The sequence below is a fragment of the Cydia strobilella genome, chromosome 12 (assembly GCF_947568885.1).
Source record: "Cydia strobilella chromosome 12, ilCydStro3.1, whole genome shotgun sequence".
NCBI lineage: Eukaryota > Metazoa > Arthropoda > Insecta > Lepidoptera > Tortricidae > Cydia > Cydia strobilella.
The window spans coordinates 7,355,220-7,373,986 of record NC_086052.1 but is presented as its reverse complement, the minus strand read 5'-3'; the positions used below and the strand labels follow the sequence as shown (position 1 = coordinate 7,373,986).

Genomic DNA, 18,767 nt, shown 5'->3' with positions numbered 1-18,767 from the left:
ATTAAAACTGATACGCAAGCAATTTTATATAAAATGTATACCTACTCTACTTACTCTCTCTAATCAAAATAATGAATAAAAATATAAGTTATGTTTATTTAAACATTTTATTTTTTAGATGAAAGCAAATTTAAATTGAAAATACTTGAATGTTGCAGTAATCTTTGATGCGTTCATGTGCGACTGAAAAATCTAAAAATATATTCACTGGCCTTAAGCCTGAATCAATAAAGATTGTATTTTTTCTACTTTTCCCGCCAAATGAAAATGTTAAATATAATATGACACTGAATAATATTGTGTTCTAATAGCTACGTATGTAAAGTACGGCCAACTGCAACTTCAAATGCAACAATCGCTAATAAATTAACAGTTAATTGGTACAATTGTTAAGCCCTTTTGTGTATCGCTCAAATTGATCTATAAGGAAATAGATAGTTTAACCTTGTGGACGCTACCGTCGGCTATACACGACATCGGGTCAGTGCCAAAGAGGTTTACTATTTCTTATTATAAAAACAATCATCAAAATCAATGATTAATAATAAAGTAACGAACATACAGGCGAATTGATAGCCTCAACCATTTGTTTTTTTATTATGTTATAATATAAATATTCGTGATGGTCAAAATACTAAATGAACGTTTGAATGAAGTACATAATCCACAAGCTTTTTTACGGTAGGTATAGTCCAACCTTAAAAGGGGCGCTGGAATCGAAGCCCGGTCCGTTCAGTCGCTACCACAGCCAACGCCGCCGCGCGGCACCGCTGCGTCATTCGCTAGGCTGTTCTCCTGAAAATTAACAAAATTACGGTTGACTGGAAGAAATTAAGTTAAGGCTTACGCGCGCCTTTTTGTACTTTTTACTCATTTTAAAATAATCCTTTTTGCACAGTTGATATCAAAATTCTCATCGTTTTCACAAGCCTATTTCCAAAAGCTTATTTGGGAAACTACTTTTCATCTTTTTGTAAATAAAACGAGCTGGCATCGTGGGGCTCATTTATGCCAATCTACAAGAGGATTTGTGACAATATAGAGCCATCTAATCCAGCTGTCAAATTTGCGGCTACACTGTTTAGCACTACTTTACTGTTTGGGTAATTTGGCTAATAATGTTTTGTGCCCTGTGAAATAAGTCCCATCGCGGATTTGCGCATATCTTCATTCAAGGCTGTTGGTGAATAACTCGGTCGATATACAGCGATGACAACGATATATATAATATATTAATACTTAAATACATAGAAAACACCCATGACTCAGGAACAAATATCTGTGCACATCACGCAAATAAATGCCCTTACCGGATTCGAAACCAGGACCATCGGCTTCACAGGCAGGGTCACTAGGTCACTACCCACTAGGGTTATAAAAATCTCCCGCACCCCGCATGCGGGCCCTCTCGACCAATGAATCTGAGCCGTCGGCGTCGTTAGTTACTTACCCTCGTTGTTGTTGTGTCTCGCTCTCACTAGCCGCTCCGGGTGCGAGTGAGCGAGCTGGGTATAGTCGCGGAACACCTCGTTGTACGTATCGTCGTTGGAGGACATCTCGGATTCGCGCATTTCTTCGTTCAGCTTTGTGAGCCGTAACCTGAGGGCAGAAGTAAAGTTGTCAATAATACTTAACAAGATTATATTTGGCTTTGAGATAGTATCGCTATAAGCAGCTTACATGTGGCAATAATGTGCGTACGTCATGTACAGTCAAATAACATGTTTACCGGTCATGTCAACGACTACGTTCAAAACATTGTTCAAGTAAATGTTTTATATATATATTATGTTTTATATATATATGTAAATGTTTTATATGTCAACGACTAAGTTCAAAACATTGTTTAATAGAATCCTTTGTCATTTTATTGATGTAAATGTTTTATATTTATATATATAGATACCTGAAAGGTAACTTGACATCAAGCTGAGGGGAGACCTTTTCAGTGACGTTTATGTTTTATATTAATAAAAGTGTATTACATTTAAGCAATACTGTAAGCGTCCTGAATAAATTTATTTTCTTTCTTTCTTTCTATATAATTTACGTTACATAACGAACGTATTAGAGACGGACCGAAACCGAAGGTTCGGTTTTGCTCTAGTTTCAACGGAAACCTAACCTTCAGCCGAAATATTATTTTTAACTGTAACCTGCCGAAACTGAAACCCAAACCGAAACTTAGATCGGACACTAGTACGTATACACAAGTTATAGTATGAATTATCTCAGATGATTTTTTCGGACTCGGACCCTAAGATTAGACCCATAACAAACAGATGACCCTAAGATTTAACAGATGTTAAACAAAAGCCTTTGTTTCTTTAAGAGCGGTCTTGAGCAAGTGCCAAAGTAGCCATGTTGTTTAAAAAGCAAGTATCGAGATAGTATTAAGGTTCAAATTTATGTGACAGCTCATTCAGAGAACAGATAGGGTGGTATTTTCTTTGGAGATAACAAAACGTGTTATCTCCGAAAGGGCTGTTCCTTGAATTTTAACCATATAAATAGAATGCTAAATTTGCTTTTTAAACGGGCCTGTTCCCGTTACTCATGTCGGGGCTATTATCAGTAAGCAGTGTAACCACTGCATAAAGGACAATACCTTTTGTTTAACAGATTGGGGTCCGAGCTCGAAAAAATCATCTGAGATAATTCATACTATAACATTGTACAACTAGACGTCTCTTCATGTCAATACTCACAAGGTGACAATATCAGCGTTAGCGTGGCTGACGGCGATGTCCAGCGGCGTCTGTGCTTCGTGGTCCGCTATTGACTGGTCTGCCCGGTACCGTAATAAAAGGACAACCTGCAACACAATATTCAAATATATAGTCAGGAAATAGAAAACAATCATAATGTACACGTTTATTTAAACGTTTATCAATGTTGCCCAATGTTATCAGCAATAAACCAATGAAGCTGTTGTTTCACTAATGCCGTCCGTACATGGCGACCCTGCCTAGCGGCATTTTGCAAGGGTGCCACATTCTCAGACAGTTTGTATTTGTCTTAGCAAAGCCAGTATTTCCAGTGATAAGATTGACATGTTACCTGAGCCGTGTGGCCGGCCTCGGTGGCGAGGTGGAGCGGCGTCTTGCCGTCTTCATCTTGCGGATTTAGCTTGCTGCCATTAAGCAGCAGGAACGAACATGCCATCACGGAACCCTGTACGAAAACAAAATTATTAAGTATTATCGTACTCTAACCAATGGAGTGTCCGGAAACTTTAAAAAACCTGCCAAGTGCGAGTCGGACTCGCGCACCGAGGGTTCCGTACTTTTATAGTATTTGTTGTTATAGCGGCAACAGAAATACATCATCTGTCTAGCCATCACGGTTTATGAGATACAGCCTGGTGACAGACAGACAGACGGACAACGGAGTCTTAGTAATAGGGTCCCGTTTTTACCCTTTGGGTACGGAACCAAATGATACTCTTAACTTTTTAGAACGTGACACAATTTTGTGGCGTATCATTCGTCACGGTAACGATTAGGGCTCATACGCACTAGCGGCCGGATAAAGTGGGGTGCTGTGTGTTGCGTCTGTAATATGGCGACGCGTTACCTTCAAACATTCGTCTGTCGGGCGGTATCTCTTTCTGCCACAAATCGCACGCCGGGCACGTCGAGGTCGATCACCGGCACGTTGTATATGTACATACACTGAGCACGGCGTTGTGCAGCGGCACTCGGCGGCGCGCGCCGGGCACGTCGAGGTCGGCGCGCGCGGCCAGCGCGGCGCGCATCACCGGCACGTTGTATATGTACATACACTGAGCACGGCGTTGTGCAGCGGCACTCGGCGGCGCGCGCCGGGCACGTCGAGGTCGGCGCGCGCGGCCAGCGCGGCGCGCATCACCGGCACGTTGTATATGTACATACACTGAGCACGGCGTTGTGCAGCGGCACTCGGCGGCGCGCGCCGGGCACGTCGAGGTCGGCGCGCGCGGCCAGCGCGGCGCGCATCACCGGCACGTTGTATATGTACATACACTGAGCACGGCGTTGTGCAGCGGCACTCGGCGGCGCGCGCCGGGCACGTCGAGGTCGGCGCGCGCGGCCAGCGCGGCGCGCATCACCGGCACGTTGTATATGTACATACACTGAGCACGGCGTTGTGCAGCGGCACTCGGCGGCGCGCGCCGGGCACGTCGAGGTCGGCGCGCGCGGCCAGCGCGGCGCGCATCACCGGCACGTTGTGCGCGCGGGCCGCCTGCCACAGCACCGCCTGCGCCGACAGCATGCAGATCTCCTCCGCTTCTGAAACATGTACCTCCTCACCTTAGGCCACATACTCCGGCTAAATGCAAGCATCTGTATCACGCCGGTGTAAATGCGGCCGGTGGGCGATCCTGCGAGACGGTTTGATACGACGCTAAGATCAAACCAACCGATCGCGCTCGCTTTGCGCCGATCGCTCACGTAAAATACTGCTTTACGCTAACGCAACTACCATTTTACAACCTTTAATTTAATGTACTTAACATTGTACCTATGTATGTACAGGTCAAATCTTGCAAGTTAAATTTGACCCCCTCCCTGACTCCCAATGAAGCTGAAAACTTGCATACATATGTAAGTCAAGTGACAATGCAATATTATGGTACCGTCGAGGTGATCTGATGGTGAAGACAGGAGGTGGCCATAGGAACAGTATTAATTGCCTGTGGAAAGAAAAGTACAGTCAGCGATAAAAGCTTGTACCAAAAATGAATTTTTTGCCAATAATTTATCTATACTAAGCATTCAAACGCCGCGTTCCACGTGAACCAGGGACGAAGCCGAAAAGTTCCGTTCCGAATGTATGTAGTGATAATACGAACTTACATACGAGTTAGTGAATACGAACGTCGGGCAGGGTCGCCGCGTGATATGAGAATTAATTGATCCGAACTACCGGTTCTAAGACGTAGAGTGAAATCACACCACTCCTCTCGTTCCCGGCAACGTCAAGCCGATAAGGAGCACCTTCTAACCATAAAAGCGCGCCTAAAACGGCAATAGCACTCTTTCTGTTTTCACACTTACCCAGGTCATTTTCATCCTCGCCCTCGGTAGAATCGTGGTCGGAAGGCAGGCTGAGAGTGACATTGACTTGCCGCTCACTGGCCAGTTCTGACCCGATGAGGAGCACCGGGCTGTTTTCGCCCGATCCGGACTTCGTTGAACTCTCTGGTTAAATAAATATTAATAATAAAATAGGTCTCTCAATATTACTATTAGATTATACAACAAAAGCATTAAAGTTGCTCTTAGAAAAAAACATAAGATACAAGGTTAGAACGACTTGAGGATAGTAACATTACAAGGTACAATCAATCAATCAATCAATGTTTTTATTTGTTAAACATAGGTACATAGGTGTTACAATAATTACTTAGAATCACTATGTCTTACCAGCATAGGTACTGATACATAATGCAGACTAAATCACAATATCGTACGTAATCGCAATAACTGTAACATTTACCACTTTGATCGACGCATACCTATGTGTATGTTAACGAAATAAATAAACCAGATCCAGAGGCCGTGAGTTCAAGTCTCACCCAAGGCAGTAATTTTTCCACTTTTAAATTTATTCTAAGCGAAATAAATAAAGTTTGAAATTTTGAAGATGTACCAACGTCTACACTATTACAAAGACGTAAATCCTATAGATATTTTGTTAAGAGTGTTGCCGTTAGTAATCTGTGATAATAAGGCGAATCGGATCTTTATAATCGAAACAAGCTTACAAACTCTAATTCTACTTGTCAATCAATTCAAACTTCAAAATTTTATTGTAGGTACACAAAAATATGTACAGGGTTGTTAAGATTAACTTAATTAAACACAGTTGACAAAATGTACCTGGCATAGAAAAATACAGTCAGGTTACTCTGGTTCCTACACTAGGCTTAGCCTGTCTCGTAGGTAACCCAGACTCGAATGAGAATGATTACCCTAATTTTCACGCACGTGAGAAATACAGTCGATGATTGGATGCCACTATGATTTTTGACTAACAACTGGCAAGTCAAATAAGCTTATTTTTCTAGAACTGTCAAAACGATTAGCAACTAATGAAGTCTATATGAAACAGCCATAACATTGCAGTTGCCCCTTTATAGTACTTTTCGATTTGTTTTTCCAATAACTTTCTAGTGTTTTTAGTGCATGGGGTGAAATAATTTAATTTAACCTTTTCGACGCCGTGTCAAACACAAAAGCTGTCACTCGGACGCCACGTTACCAAAGTGTCAAAACTGAAATTGAACTTTATGCACATGCACGTAGGTCTATGTTGCTCTGTGGTATTGGACCGATTAATCCGTCTTTGGCGTTGGACCTGCGGTGCCGAAATAATATATCCGTCCTTGGCGTCCAAAAGGTTAAATAAGGGCAACATGCCTACTACCCATAGCGTCGCGCAAATAGTCTATTGAGAAATACATTAGATGATTTGACAATTAATAGAATAAGTTACCGCTGGTGTTGCTGTTCACGTCGCTTTTTTCATCAGGTATGGTTTCAGGGACTGCTGGTGGACCGCGGACTCTAAAAATACAACGATTTAGTTAATAGGGTATTCTAGTATAACATTTAAAACATAATTAGAACCAGGCCTCTCGCGAATTTATTTTGTTACCTTTATTTTGTCTGTTTTGACATTTCGCTGGGACATCAGTTATCCGCGACCACGACCAGTAAAACCTGCCTCGGAACGTCAGAACTAAAGGTAAGAAAATAATTTCGCGATAGACCCGGTTCTAAATATGTTTTAATAGGGTAGGGTATTTTTAGGGTTCCGTACCCAAAGGGTAAAAACGGGACCCTATTACTAAGACTCCACCGTCTGTCCGTCTGTCTGTCACCAGGCTGTATCTCATCAACCGTGATAGCTAGACAGTTGAAATTTTCACAGATGACGTATTTCTGTTGCCGCTATAACAACAAATACTAAAAAGTACGGATCCCTCGGTGGGCGAGTCCGACTCGCACTTGCCCGGTTTTTGAATAGTACGCCACGTTCTTTCCATGGATTCCTATTTAATAGCCACTAAAGATCAAGCCGTTATACAGACACGACAGACGTGCACGACACGTCCAACATAGATAGTGGTAACAGAAGTTAGGAGGCTAAGTTAGTACCAAAGATAGATATAACTCCGTAATAGAATAGAATAGAATAGAATAGAATAGAAAGGTGTTTATTTCTCTAGTTTATATGTTACATTATGTCCATCAGGTCGGTGGTGTGTTCGGCCTGTGGGTGTGTCAGCTACTTACAATCTACCTATGTGTGTCTAAAAGATCTGTATAGGTGTCATGTTGTTTGTGCTGTGTGCTTGTTAGTGTGTGCGTACAGAATAAATTTATATAAATTTAAAAGTTGTTTCATATTGTCCTATCTTATAACTATTCTTACAACTAATATCCTATAATCTATGGGGACGTGGAGCGGTTGCTCGCTTGCTGAGCTGCCGACTCCTGTCTTTTTTTGGTACATAGTCAATTTCTCCTAATCTAGTGTTAGTTAGAAGTGGATTGTGCTGCCTGTGTCCGATGTAGGCGTTACCAGGGGTATCTAGGTCCGCAATGTGCATTTCCCTGAATCGGCGCAGCATGTCTTCATTTAAGTCTTGTGCGCGGAGGTGCCATGGATCCCAGTCGAGCATCTCCCAGAGTAGTGAAGTTTCTAGGCGTTTTGGGAACTGTCCACTAGTCTTGAGAGCTATTCGATATTGACGTTCAATTCTGAGTAGGTTGCTCTTACTGTAACGTGAGAGTAATTGTACCACGCCATAATCCAATATTGGAAGTAGACAGGCCTGAATGACAGCCAGTTTCACCGTCAGATCCGTCTTAGCGTGCCAGCCTATAATGGGGGCTAAAGCACCGCGCGCCCTTCGTACTTTCTGCACTACGTAGTCCGTCTGTTTACCCATGGTCATGGTCTTGTCTAGGTGTACACCCAAATATTTTATGCTGTTTTTATATTCAATTACCTCGTTTTTGATGCGAATGGTTCTGCGGTACTTTCTCTTGTGAGTGAACATAGCACACTCGGTTTTCTCTACGTTGCACTTCAGTCCCCAGCGATGGTAGTAATCGATGACAGTTTCGGCGGCCCAGCCCGCACGGCTCGTCGCGCTGTTCGGTTCGGGAGATCTGTTGAGTATGCACAAGTCATCGGCGTACTGAGAAAGCTTTAGTCCGCGGATCCGGTTCCGTTGGTCCCAAACGTCATGTACATACATGTTGAAGATGATTGGGCCCAGGATAGAACCCTGTGGGACTCCGTGTGGCACCGCTTTCTCTTCCCCGTTGGTGGTTCTGAAACGTCCATAGGTTTTTCGACCGCTCAGGTAATTTTCTATTATTTTGATAATGTTATTTAGAACGTCGGCTGTTTGAAGTTTCTTTGCCAGACCCTCGTGATTTATGGAGTCGAAGGCTTTCGAAAGATCAGTCGATACTAAGGCCACGCTCTCCTTTGCTTCTAAGGCATCCGTTATGAACTTTCCGGTACGAAGTATTTGCGTGCCTGTTCCTCTATTCTTAGTAAAGCCATGCTGGAATGGCGGTTGGAGTCTGTCGGTCGTCTGTCGCAGGCGCGAAAGAAGCAAGCGCTCGTGTAATTTACCCATGATGTTTAGAAGGGTAATGGGTCGATACGATTTGGCGTCGCGGTGATTCTTCCCTGCTTTATGTAAGAAGATGCATTCTCCGATTTTCCACCTATTGGGATAGTAGCCTGTCAGTAATAGGTAGTCGGCTATAACTTTGTACCGGATGAGAAAGGGGTTGCCTCCGAGTTTGAGAGCATCTGCTTTGATTTTGTCCGGGCCTGGGGCCTTCTTATTTTTAAAACGTCTTAGAGCGATCTTAATCTCCTCTATAGATGTAGCGTCAAGAGGTTGAAAGGGCGTGGTCTTCTCTGTGCTCTTGTCCTTGTTATCTATCTCGGCTTCTGCTACAATCGCTGTGTGGACTAAAGTGTCGATGGTTTCTTTCTCACTGTTGCATCCCTGGATGTGGGGGAGTCTCTGTACTGGTGCCTTCAGACTGCGTTGGATTCGCCACATCTGGGCTCTATTGTTTCGTGGGTCATTTACTATTCTCACCCATTTCTGATCGTTATACTCCAAGAGCGCCTGTTGGACCAGCCGTTTCAGATGATTGTAGGTCGTTCTTTGTTCCGTTATTCTATCCTGGTTAAAGCGTAGTCGCCACGCTTTACTTTTTGCTTTGTTTCTTTCGTCTATTAATTTATTAATCTGATCTGGAAGTTGATCTCTTTTATTGTACTCATGCAGTGGCGCATACTCATCCAGAGATTCGGTAATAGCTTTTTCTAGTTGTAGTATGTATTCCTCGCATTCTGAATCAGATGTAATTTTCTTTGGTAGCTGAGTGGTTTTGTTCCATAGAGTTTGCTGAAATTGCTGTCTGGTATCTTCGTTACTTGCGATAGCACGGGTGTTTCTTATCATATTTTTCGCTCTGTCCACCACTATATTTATATCTAGTAGCCATGGCATGTGGTCTGAGCCAACCGATGTTGTTTGTCGGCATGTTACGGTGTCGAAGGCTTCCATTTCATACGAGATGATGGCTGCATCAAGGATGCCATACCCCGCACTATTTGGACGTGAAGGTAGGCCTGTGTGGTGTATGGTGCAGACGTTAGAGTTACAGAGGTCGCGGATGAGTATTCCCGCCCCTTCGTCTCGCGTTTGGTTTAGTGTGGTCATTTTAAGATTGAGGTCCCCTATGGTGATGTTCGGGGCTTCGGTAACAATATCTTCTAACTCGTCCTTAAGTGCTGCGGCGTCAATGTGTTCTGACCTGTGCGGTACGTATATTCCTTTAATTTTTAGGTAATCTCCAGTTACGTGATCGTAGGTAAGGTTGATAGCGACGCCTTCGATGAGACGGTCTCCTACTTCAGTACCTGGAGTGACGTCGGTCTGACTCCAGCGTATACCTCGCATCACGTATAGGGCTGTGGTTAGATGCGGTGCAATCGAGTGAGTGAGCTTGTCATAGTTCGGGAGATTCATGCGGGTTCTGGAAAAATCCACGCGACATTCGTTGACTATGATTATATGTGGTTTGTGACGATCGGCTAGAGATTTTAACTCGAGGAATTTACCTTTGAGGCCTTGCGCATTTAGGTGCATTATACGCAGCTTATGATATTGATTTCTGCGATTACTTATTGAGAATTTTTATGAGAATGTCGTGTTGTAGTTGTAACTGGAGTAATACTTGTTTCATGATTGTATGTAGCTGTTGCGCAAGGGGCTCCGTGCTGTTTTCCTTGTTTGCCATCTGTTCTGGCTGCACTGGTTGCTGATGTTTTGGTTGTGCTTGGGGTGCTTGGTTGGGCGGCGGTGGGAGTTCTGAAGTGGAAGCTATGTTCGCATACGAGTAGTTTTTCTGGCGGTATTTTTGCACTGCGTGTCTGCGTTCAGCTGCTTCTCTTTGTCTCCTTTCTTTTTCTTCATGTTGTGCGATTTGGCGCTCTATTGCCTTCTGGAACTTCTCGCATTTGGCTTGGTTAGCGCCATGGCCCGGTTTTTTGCATGCTGTGCATATTTCGATCTCTACGCCTTCTTCGTTTGGGGATTTGAAGGTGGGCTGTTTCTTTTCACCGTGACACGCCGATGTCGCATGCGTGAAAAGAAAACATCTCTTACATTGTACTACTCTCTTCGGATCGTCTTTATATTCCTGGGGATTTATACTGAAGGCTCCGAAGTACGCATGTTTCGTTGTCTTCATAAGCGTGGCGATTTCATCGTATAACAGGGCGCCATCAAAGATAAATAAGTGTAAGTTACCTTTGATGGTTCTCATCTTGATTGGTTTCACACCGATACATCTCTCCATTTCTTCAAGGCACGCCTCGTTCGTCTCGTCGTAGATGTTTGTGTTGAGCACTACTTTTGTTTGGTGAGTCTGTTGAGCTTTAGGAACACGAGCCACGAAGCGGAGTCCGTCGTCAAGTTTCCTCAGCTCTTCTATGATTATTTTTCTTATATCCGCGGTGTATACGCGAATCGTGATAGTCCTTTTGTTTGGAGCCATAACGTGTCTTGCTCCATGTTCTGTGCTTATTTTTCTTATTTTATTAAGGTATTGTGGATCGTTGATTTTTTTTACGTCCGTTATAATTATGTCAGGGATGTGAGTGGATGGTGTGATTACTCTCGGTGGCCGCTGGGTTGTTACGGCATTTGTAGTGAAGCCATCTCTCTTCCTTTTCTTGCGTTTCGGTGAGGAAATAGTCGCTATTAAGGCGTTATTTTCTTCCCTTTCCAAATCATCGTTGTGTTCCTCTTCAGTGGGCAGCAAAGAGAAGCGGTTATTTATTGTTATGCCGGGCGGTCGCTGAGAGCCGACGGCCGGGCTGGCGGAGCCTGCTTGAGACAGCGGCGGACTTAACTTGGAGTCATCGCCTGCATGCGCTAGCGGCGGGCTTAGCTTGGAGCCGGAATGCGCCCGCGCCAGCGGCGGACTTAACTTGGTATCGGCGCGTAGCGGCAGCCTTAACTTGGAGTCGGCGCGTAGTATCGTCGGGCCGTTCGTGTTGATATTTTTTTCGCGAGGGTACGCGGGTATGTCGGCGCTGCGCGCGGCGATAGTGGTCACAGTGCCGGGTGTATGGGTCTTGGTAGTCGAGCCACTAAGCGCCTGTCGTAACGTTTGGCGATTGACAAAGCGGGAGCCACTTATCGCGGGCGTAGTACTTGATTGGGTATCGGGCATTTGTTTATATTCCGATATTACTTTGTTTACTATGCCGCATTCACAGGTTACATTTTCTTCACTTTGAAGTCCCATAATTGGCATATATTTTACATTTATCTGTTTATGGCATTTGCGGCAGTCTCTCTTATTTATTTTACAGAAATTAATGTTGCATGCGTAGATATTAATTTCGTTTACACTGTTCACTAGGTGTCCGTTTAAGATATTTGGTGAGATTTTCAGAAAACACTTAACAGCACTTCTCTTGTTACAAGATTTACAATTTAATTGTTTAATCTTAGTTTGGAGGCCCTGCCACTCGTGGAAATTTTTAATTAAGTTGATTTTTTCGCAGTGCCAACAGGCAACGGTGTATTGTTCTTCACAATCCGGTGAAAGTTCACTTGCAGTAGTTAATTTATAGTCACTGTTTATTTTATCATTCACTTTGTTTGCAGCTATGCTGTCCGTGTCCATTTCACTAGTTTCACTGTTTTCGGGAGGGCCGGGGGGCCCTCCCTTAGATACGACAAGCATACGAGCGCAAGGTATATCAATATAAAATATTGCGTCTCTCGGGGAAACTGTACGGAGCGCAGAACTCCGTGCACACGTCCGCTCGCTGCGGCTACCGTAAAATAGTTTTCGTTCGTACCAAAGATAGATATAACTCCGTAATAGATGGATACAGTCTAAGGAAAAAACGTGCCTCGAAAATCACGAAAATTTGATTCTCGATCAGAGGGCGCCACTAATTTTGGCCTACACTCGTATAGAGGGCGTTGACGGTTTCGTTTGTTATTTATAATTGTAACGCATATCAGTAAAAGAACATGGGTCAAAATCATAAAAATAATTAATTCAAATAAAAAAAATCATTTATCCATATTTAAATACATTTTATCGTATTTTTATAAATATTTATTTTTAGTTTTAAAGTGTGTCGACAGATGGCAGTGAATTTACTGGGGTTACAAAATGTATTGTGACAGTACCGCTCTAGTATAAGTTACTCTATGGTTAGTACGGAGTACGGACCTGCGTCGGGCGCGGCGCACGGACCAGCGGCTGCGCGCGCGGCGCGGCGACGGCTCGCTCGCGTCCGCCCGGCCCGCCGTGATGTCCTTCACGAACGACAGCGACACGTACTTGGCGCGGATCCATGCTTCGCGTACCGAGCTGTAAGGGAATTGTGATGGTTCATTGGCTATGGTGTAATACCTACATGTGCAGTAAGCTGCAGAGATAACTGACATGAAAAAAAAGGGGCGGGGGGTCAGTTATCTCTGCAGCTTACTGTACCTACTGCTAACTGCGAGTTAATTTAGTATTTTGAGGCTTTCATATCATTACGCATAAGATATACACCTCTGCAAGATAGACATACGGAAAGCGGAGGAGGAACGGTGACAAACGGAACCACACTCGTTTGTCACCGTTAGGGTATAAAACCTCAACAAAAATTGGACACAAATTGGAAAAAATTACGAATGGGCTCTATGGGCTCATTTTAAAGCCTTCTAACTACTCATTAGATGATAACTCACGTTTCACAATCTGGCGTTGCTCTGGTGACAGTAGTCCCTTCTGTGTTAGCTTCGTAGATTAGATTCACTATTTTGTTGCCCAGTTCTGCCATAACCTGCAACAAGAAAAGATAAATACAAACATTAATATAAACAGACAGTAGATAACTTCCACTTTTCTTGAAATTATTTCGAATATCAAACTATTATTTAATTTAAATATCAAATATTACTACCCAAAAAATTTCACGATGTCCTTCATAAAGCACATACCTTAATGATTTCAGGTTCCCAATCATCGAGTGTAAGAGATCTTACTTTGCTGACATGTACTCCAAGAGATCGATGTATGCCCGAACATTCTGGAGAAAATAAAAGTTCCTGTGAAACTATACTCATAATATATTGATTAAAACTTTCACGATAGATAATGTATGCCCGAACATTCTGGAGAAAATAAAAGTTCCTGCGAAACTATACTCATAATATATTGATTAAAACTTTCACGATAGGTAATGTATGCCCGAACATTCTGGAGAAAATAAAAGTTCCTGTGAAACTATACTCATAATATATTGATTAAAACTTTCACGATAGGTAATGTATGCCCGAACATTCTGGAGAAAATAAAAGTTCCTGTGAAACTATACTCATAATATATTGATTAAAACTTTCACGATAGGTAATGTATGCCCGAACATTCTGGAGAAAATAAAAGTTCCTGTGAAACTATACTCATAATATATTGATTAAAACTTTCACGATAGGTAATGTATGCCCGAACATTCTGGAGAAAATAAAAGTTCCTATGAAACTATACTCATAATATATTGATTAAAACTTTCACGATAGGTAATGTATGCCCGAACATTCTGGAGAAAATAAAAGTTCCTGTGAAACTATACTCATAATATATTGATTAAAACTTTCACGATAGGTAATGTATGCCCGAACATTCTGGAGAAAATAAAAGTTCCTGTGAAACTATACTCATAATATATTGATTAAAACTTTCACGATAGGTAATGTATGCCCGAACATTCTGGAGAAAATAAAAGTTCCTGTGAAACTATACTCATAATATATTGATTAAAACTTTCACGATAGGTAATGTATGCCCGAACATTCTGGAGAAAATAAAAGTTCCTGTGAAACTATACTCATAATATATTGATTAAAACTTTCACGATAGGTAATGTATGCCCGAACATTCTGGAGAAAATAAAAGTTCCTGTGAAACTATACTCATAATATATTGATTAAAACTTTCACGATAGGTACTTACACATTATCCACTAAAAGGAGGCAATTGCCTGCAGTAAAAATCGAATCTCAAACCGTTTGAACGCGAAATTGCGCTTATGGTTCCAAAGAACGACCTCCACATGCTAAATGTACAATAAAATGTTCATTCTATTTCGATTAAATTTTAACCTTTTCTAATGCACATAAAGTGACATTTCAGTTTGTTACATTAAATTTAAAAAGAAAAAAAATTGCTTTATTTTCTTTAGTGTCATCTAAAATTAATTAACAAATAATTACCTTTACGAGGCCAAACGTTTTCGGAAAGTACATTTATTAGGTTAAGCATCTTAAACAAAGGATACGAAGGTTCTTATACTTATTATAGTATGCATTGTGACGAACCTATACAAAGTGTGATGCCGAGGTTGATGCTGGCCCAGCGCGGGTTGGGGCCGCCGCAGTCGCAGCAGAAGTTGTTGCCGGGAATATTTAGCAGTTGCTCCCATATTCTATACAAAAAATACATAACGTGTATGATGACTTGTGGTAATTTATAAAGCTTAGCATGTATCTTTTAGTTTAAATAAGTTTTGTTTCTTTATAACATGCTATATAATAAGCGCATATGCGTGAGTAAATAAGTGACAGTTAAGGACCAACGAATTTTAACAGCATTGATACTTTTGGCGGATGTTTATAACTCATAATCATAATCATTTATTGCACCATGGTAAAAAACAAGTTATTACAAAAATAGTAGTGTCTCATGGACCCTTAAAAGGGTATGGCAAACATTTCCTTAAATTAACTAGCTTTATAATTTTAAGAGATCAAAACTACTTAACAAAACTATCAGTGACAAAATCGGTGACAGAATAATATGCTTTTTCAGCAAGGAACGATTTCAACTTCTTTGCATACATCTTGTTCCTTTCCTCTGCTTTTAAGTAATTTGGTAGGTGATTATAATATTTTACTGCTGCATAGTGAGGGCTTTTACGGTATATTTCTAATTTTGGCGGGGGTAATTCGAGTTTATATTTTTGTCTTTTATTCTGTAGCTCTTTGAAAAAATGTTTGTTTTTTCTTACATGGCGTTACAATACAGAATGGCCCAAAAGTACGCTGACAAAATAATTTTAGTAATAATTTACTTACACATCTTTTACAAAATGTAATTAAAAATTACCTCTCTTTACCTGATCTTCCTCATGCCAGGAGGCATGGTTTCTTGAGAAGGTGCGTCACGCTGGTCCCTAAAGTCATAAACTGCGACCTTGTAGGATGGCAGACCCGATCCCGTGTTGTAAAGCTACGCTCCAGGAGGTGAGCGTTTCTTGGAAGACAGTTGTATGTAACTCCGTGTCAACTTTACCTGATCTTCCTCGTGCCATGAGGCAAGTCTCCCGAGAAGGTGGGTCTGGCTAGACCCTTGAATCATCGCGGCTGCGGCCTTGTTGTCGGGCAGACCGGTTTCCGTATTGTAAAGCTGCAATCCAGGAAGTAAGCATCTCTTAAGAAGCTTGTAGCATCTCCGTGTCAACAGTTTCTTTACCTGATCTTCCTCATGCCAGGAGGCATGGTTTCCAGAGAAGGTGCGTCGTGCTGGAGTCTCGAGTCATCGCGGCTACGACCTTGTTGTATGGCAGACCGGATACCATGTTGTAAAGCTGCGATCCAGGATGCGAGCATCTCTTCGGAATCCGCTTGTAGCATGTGGCTCCTTGAATTAGAAAGGTTACAGTCAAATTACACAAATGGAAACATTAACCCATACAAAGGCAAAGGTTTGAGTACAGCTTTTGTTAGAAAACTGTCGACAGTTTCGACATAATTTAGCACCAGTGTAAGGAAAGCAAAATATAAAATCAGCAAATATAGGTTCAATGGTTTCTTTACTACTCATACCATAGGTGGATCTTAACCCCCTTATTTGTAAAACTTAGCAAACCTTTGTCAAATTTTGTTGTTTGTCAAACACTAAAGTCAAAATGACAGATAGGGACAAAGGATTATTAAATGTGCCTAGATTTGACAGACGTTTATGAACGTCGTACGTCTTTGCAATAAGGTAAACTATTGTCAGTTTACAGTGTGGCGTTGGTATATGTAATATTTACTTGGAGGGTGAAAGCACTTCGAAGCAGAACCGACGCTCGCCGTCGAGCACCGGCTTCACCGTGCACAATCTTAGGTCCTCTTCCATCACTGTCACATTCAGCTCCCCTGTCCTTTTCCTACAAATAAATAATAAACTGTAAGGTGCAAGTGCAACAAGGATGTCAAGAGTTTACGTCAAATATGCGCCTACAATATTTTGCACTATACATGTCTCAGTAATCCTTTGTGTAGACAAAGTTTGTGTTTGGAAAGGAGGGTGAGAATAAAATAGCGTAACAAATTCAGAACTATATATTCAATCAATAAAAATATTTCTGTAGCTTTTTTAAAGAAAAGTAATAAAACACCTTGTCAGGAATAAAACGCAAATTGTCAGTTGTCAGAAAATATACGGAAAATGTATCAATTCCATTTTCATTATACACGTGGGAATGGGAATATAATAAGAAAAGCACACAGGTATCGCAACCTGAAAACGATTGTTTCAGAATAGCAGAAATGTAAATAAGACAACCCATAGTCATACATATACTTTTATAATAAATAACTGAAAGTTCCAATATTTTTGTTATTTCGAAACTTAAGTCAGCCGTGTATTTTCAGCGAGAGTGGCGTCTTCATCGTTGTTATAGATTTAAATACAATGATGCAAAAAATACAGAATTGTAAACTGAATATTCGATGCTAATTCTTCAGTTACACGACTATGACCAATGACCTACATTGCAAGGACTTAACCCCGGCCTTGTCCGTTGCGAAATGTTTTACCTGATTAGTTACATTTAGTACGAATCTGTTTAAATAAACACGAAAACTCGTCGCCGAAATAAGCGAAAGAAAGAAGACCTTCAGACAATGCATCGATAATCCAGTAGACGCAAGCCGCATATAGCTGCAGAAGTTACGAGTATTAAGTAATTTTCTTTACTTAATTACGAATTTATCTAGATCAAATAAGACAATACTGAAACGCAAAATGGAATTTTGTAGTAATTTCACACATAAAACTCTTTTCACGCTAAGTTTCTATTTTCCAATTCATTATAATTACGAGTTTCGTCGGCTTTACGGTCGTAAAATGCAACGCGATCCAATTAAATTATTAGCTTGATTTACAAGGACCGCTGTAATGCAACCATTTACCGTTACGACACTACAATTACAATTACTTACGAAACAAACTCACCTGTAGACTAATCGGTTGTCATATAAGTAGAACCAGCGTCTATTCCATGTCTTAAACGCGTTTGAAGTCCTTTTGAACAGATACCCTTGCATTTTGGGCAAGCTTTTCAAGCAGGGGGTACTAAGCAGTCCATCTTTACAGTTCCCATCAGGGGGCTTGCAGCTTGGTAACACACTGTCCTTACTATTGACGATCGTATGCCGGTTCTCCATCTCTTTGTCCAATATTTTAGTGTCGTTACGCATTGTTGACACCTGCAATTGCAATTAGAGATGAATTCAGTTGGAATAACATTGATCGTGCCAATTAGTCGACAATTAAAAGTATACTTTCTTCTGATTCCGTATAACACTTGGGTAATGTGACGCGTAATTAGTGTTAAGTTATTTTGCAGATCATGCAGATGTGATAGAACGGTACTGAGTATAAGAAAATATTATACTCATTTGGAGATTATATACACGATTTACGCGACGATTCAATTTAATAACATGTCATTGTCATGGGTAGGCACATATTCTTGTGTAGCACGAATAGAAATGAATTTACGTTACGGATCATTTTTAGGGTTCCGTACCCAAAGGGTAAAAACGGGACCCTATTACTAAGACTCCGTTGTCGGTCTGTCCGTCTGTCACCAGGCTGTATCTCATGAACCGTGATAGCTAGACAGTTGAAATTTTCACAGATGATGTATTTCTGTTGCCGCTATAACAACATATACTAAAAACAGAATAATATAAATATTTAAATGGGGCTCCCATACAACAAACGTGATTTTTTAACTGTTTTTTTTTTTTCGTAATGGTACGGAACCCTTCGTGCGCGAGTCCGACTCGCACTTGGCCGGTTTTTTTGTAATAGTTTGCTATCCATCCTATATGCTACATCTTTTTGATGAAGTTAGCCTTAAAACTATGTAGTTCATAAAAA

General features: G+C 41.4%; 1 protein-coding gene across 1 annotated transcript in view; it reads right to left on the bottom strand.

Annotated features, from left to right (window-relative positions):
* Positions 1 to 656: 656 nt before the first annotated feature.
* LOC134746052 (arf-GAP with coiled-coil, ANK repeat and PH domain-containing protein 2) overlaps positions 657 to 18,767 on the bottom strand; it is a 30,883-nt gene continuing 12,772 nt past the window's right edge. Inside the window, exons 7-20 of the mRNA XM_063680271.1 lie at positions 17,835 to 18,088; positions 16,648 to 16,764; positions 16,083 to 16,250; positions 14,930 to 15,036; positions 13,553 to 13,641; positions 13,301 to 13,395; positions 12,792 to 12,932; positions 6,481 to 6,551; positions 5,040 to 5,183; positions 4,114 to 4,271; positions 3,061 to 3,174; positions 2,709 to 2,815; positions 1,451 to 1,599; positions 657 to 795 (exon numbers count right to left, since the gene is read on the bottom strand). Coding sequence (XP_063536341.1) covers positions 776 to 795; positions 1,451 to 1,599; positions 2,709 to 2,815; positions 3,061 to 3,174; positions 4,114 to 4,271; positions 5,040 to 5,183; positions 6,481 to 6,551; positions 12,792 to 12,932; positions 13,301 to 13,395; positions 13,553 to 13,641; positions 14,930 to 15,036; positions 16,083 to 16,250; positions 16,648 to 16,764; positions 17,835 to 18,088 — 1,734 coding nt within the window. The 3' untranslated portion in view covers positions 657 to 775. The remainder of the gene's footprint in view (positions 796 to 1,450; positions 1,600 to 2,708; positions 2,816 to 3,060; positions 3,175 to 4,113; positions 4,272 to 5,039; positions 5,184 to 6,480; positions 6,552 to 12,791; positions 12,933 to 13,300; positions 13,396 to 13,552; positions 13,642 to 14,929; positions 15,037 to 16,082; positions 16,251 to 16,647; positions 16,765 to 17,834; positions 18,089 to 18,767) is intronic.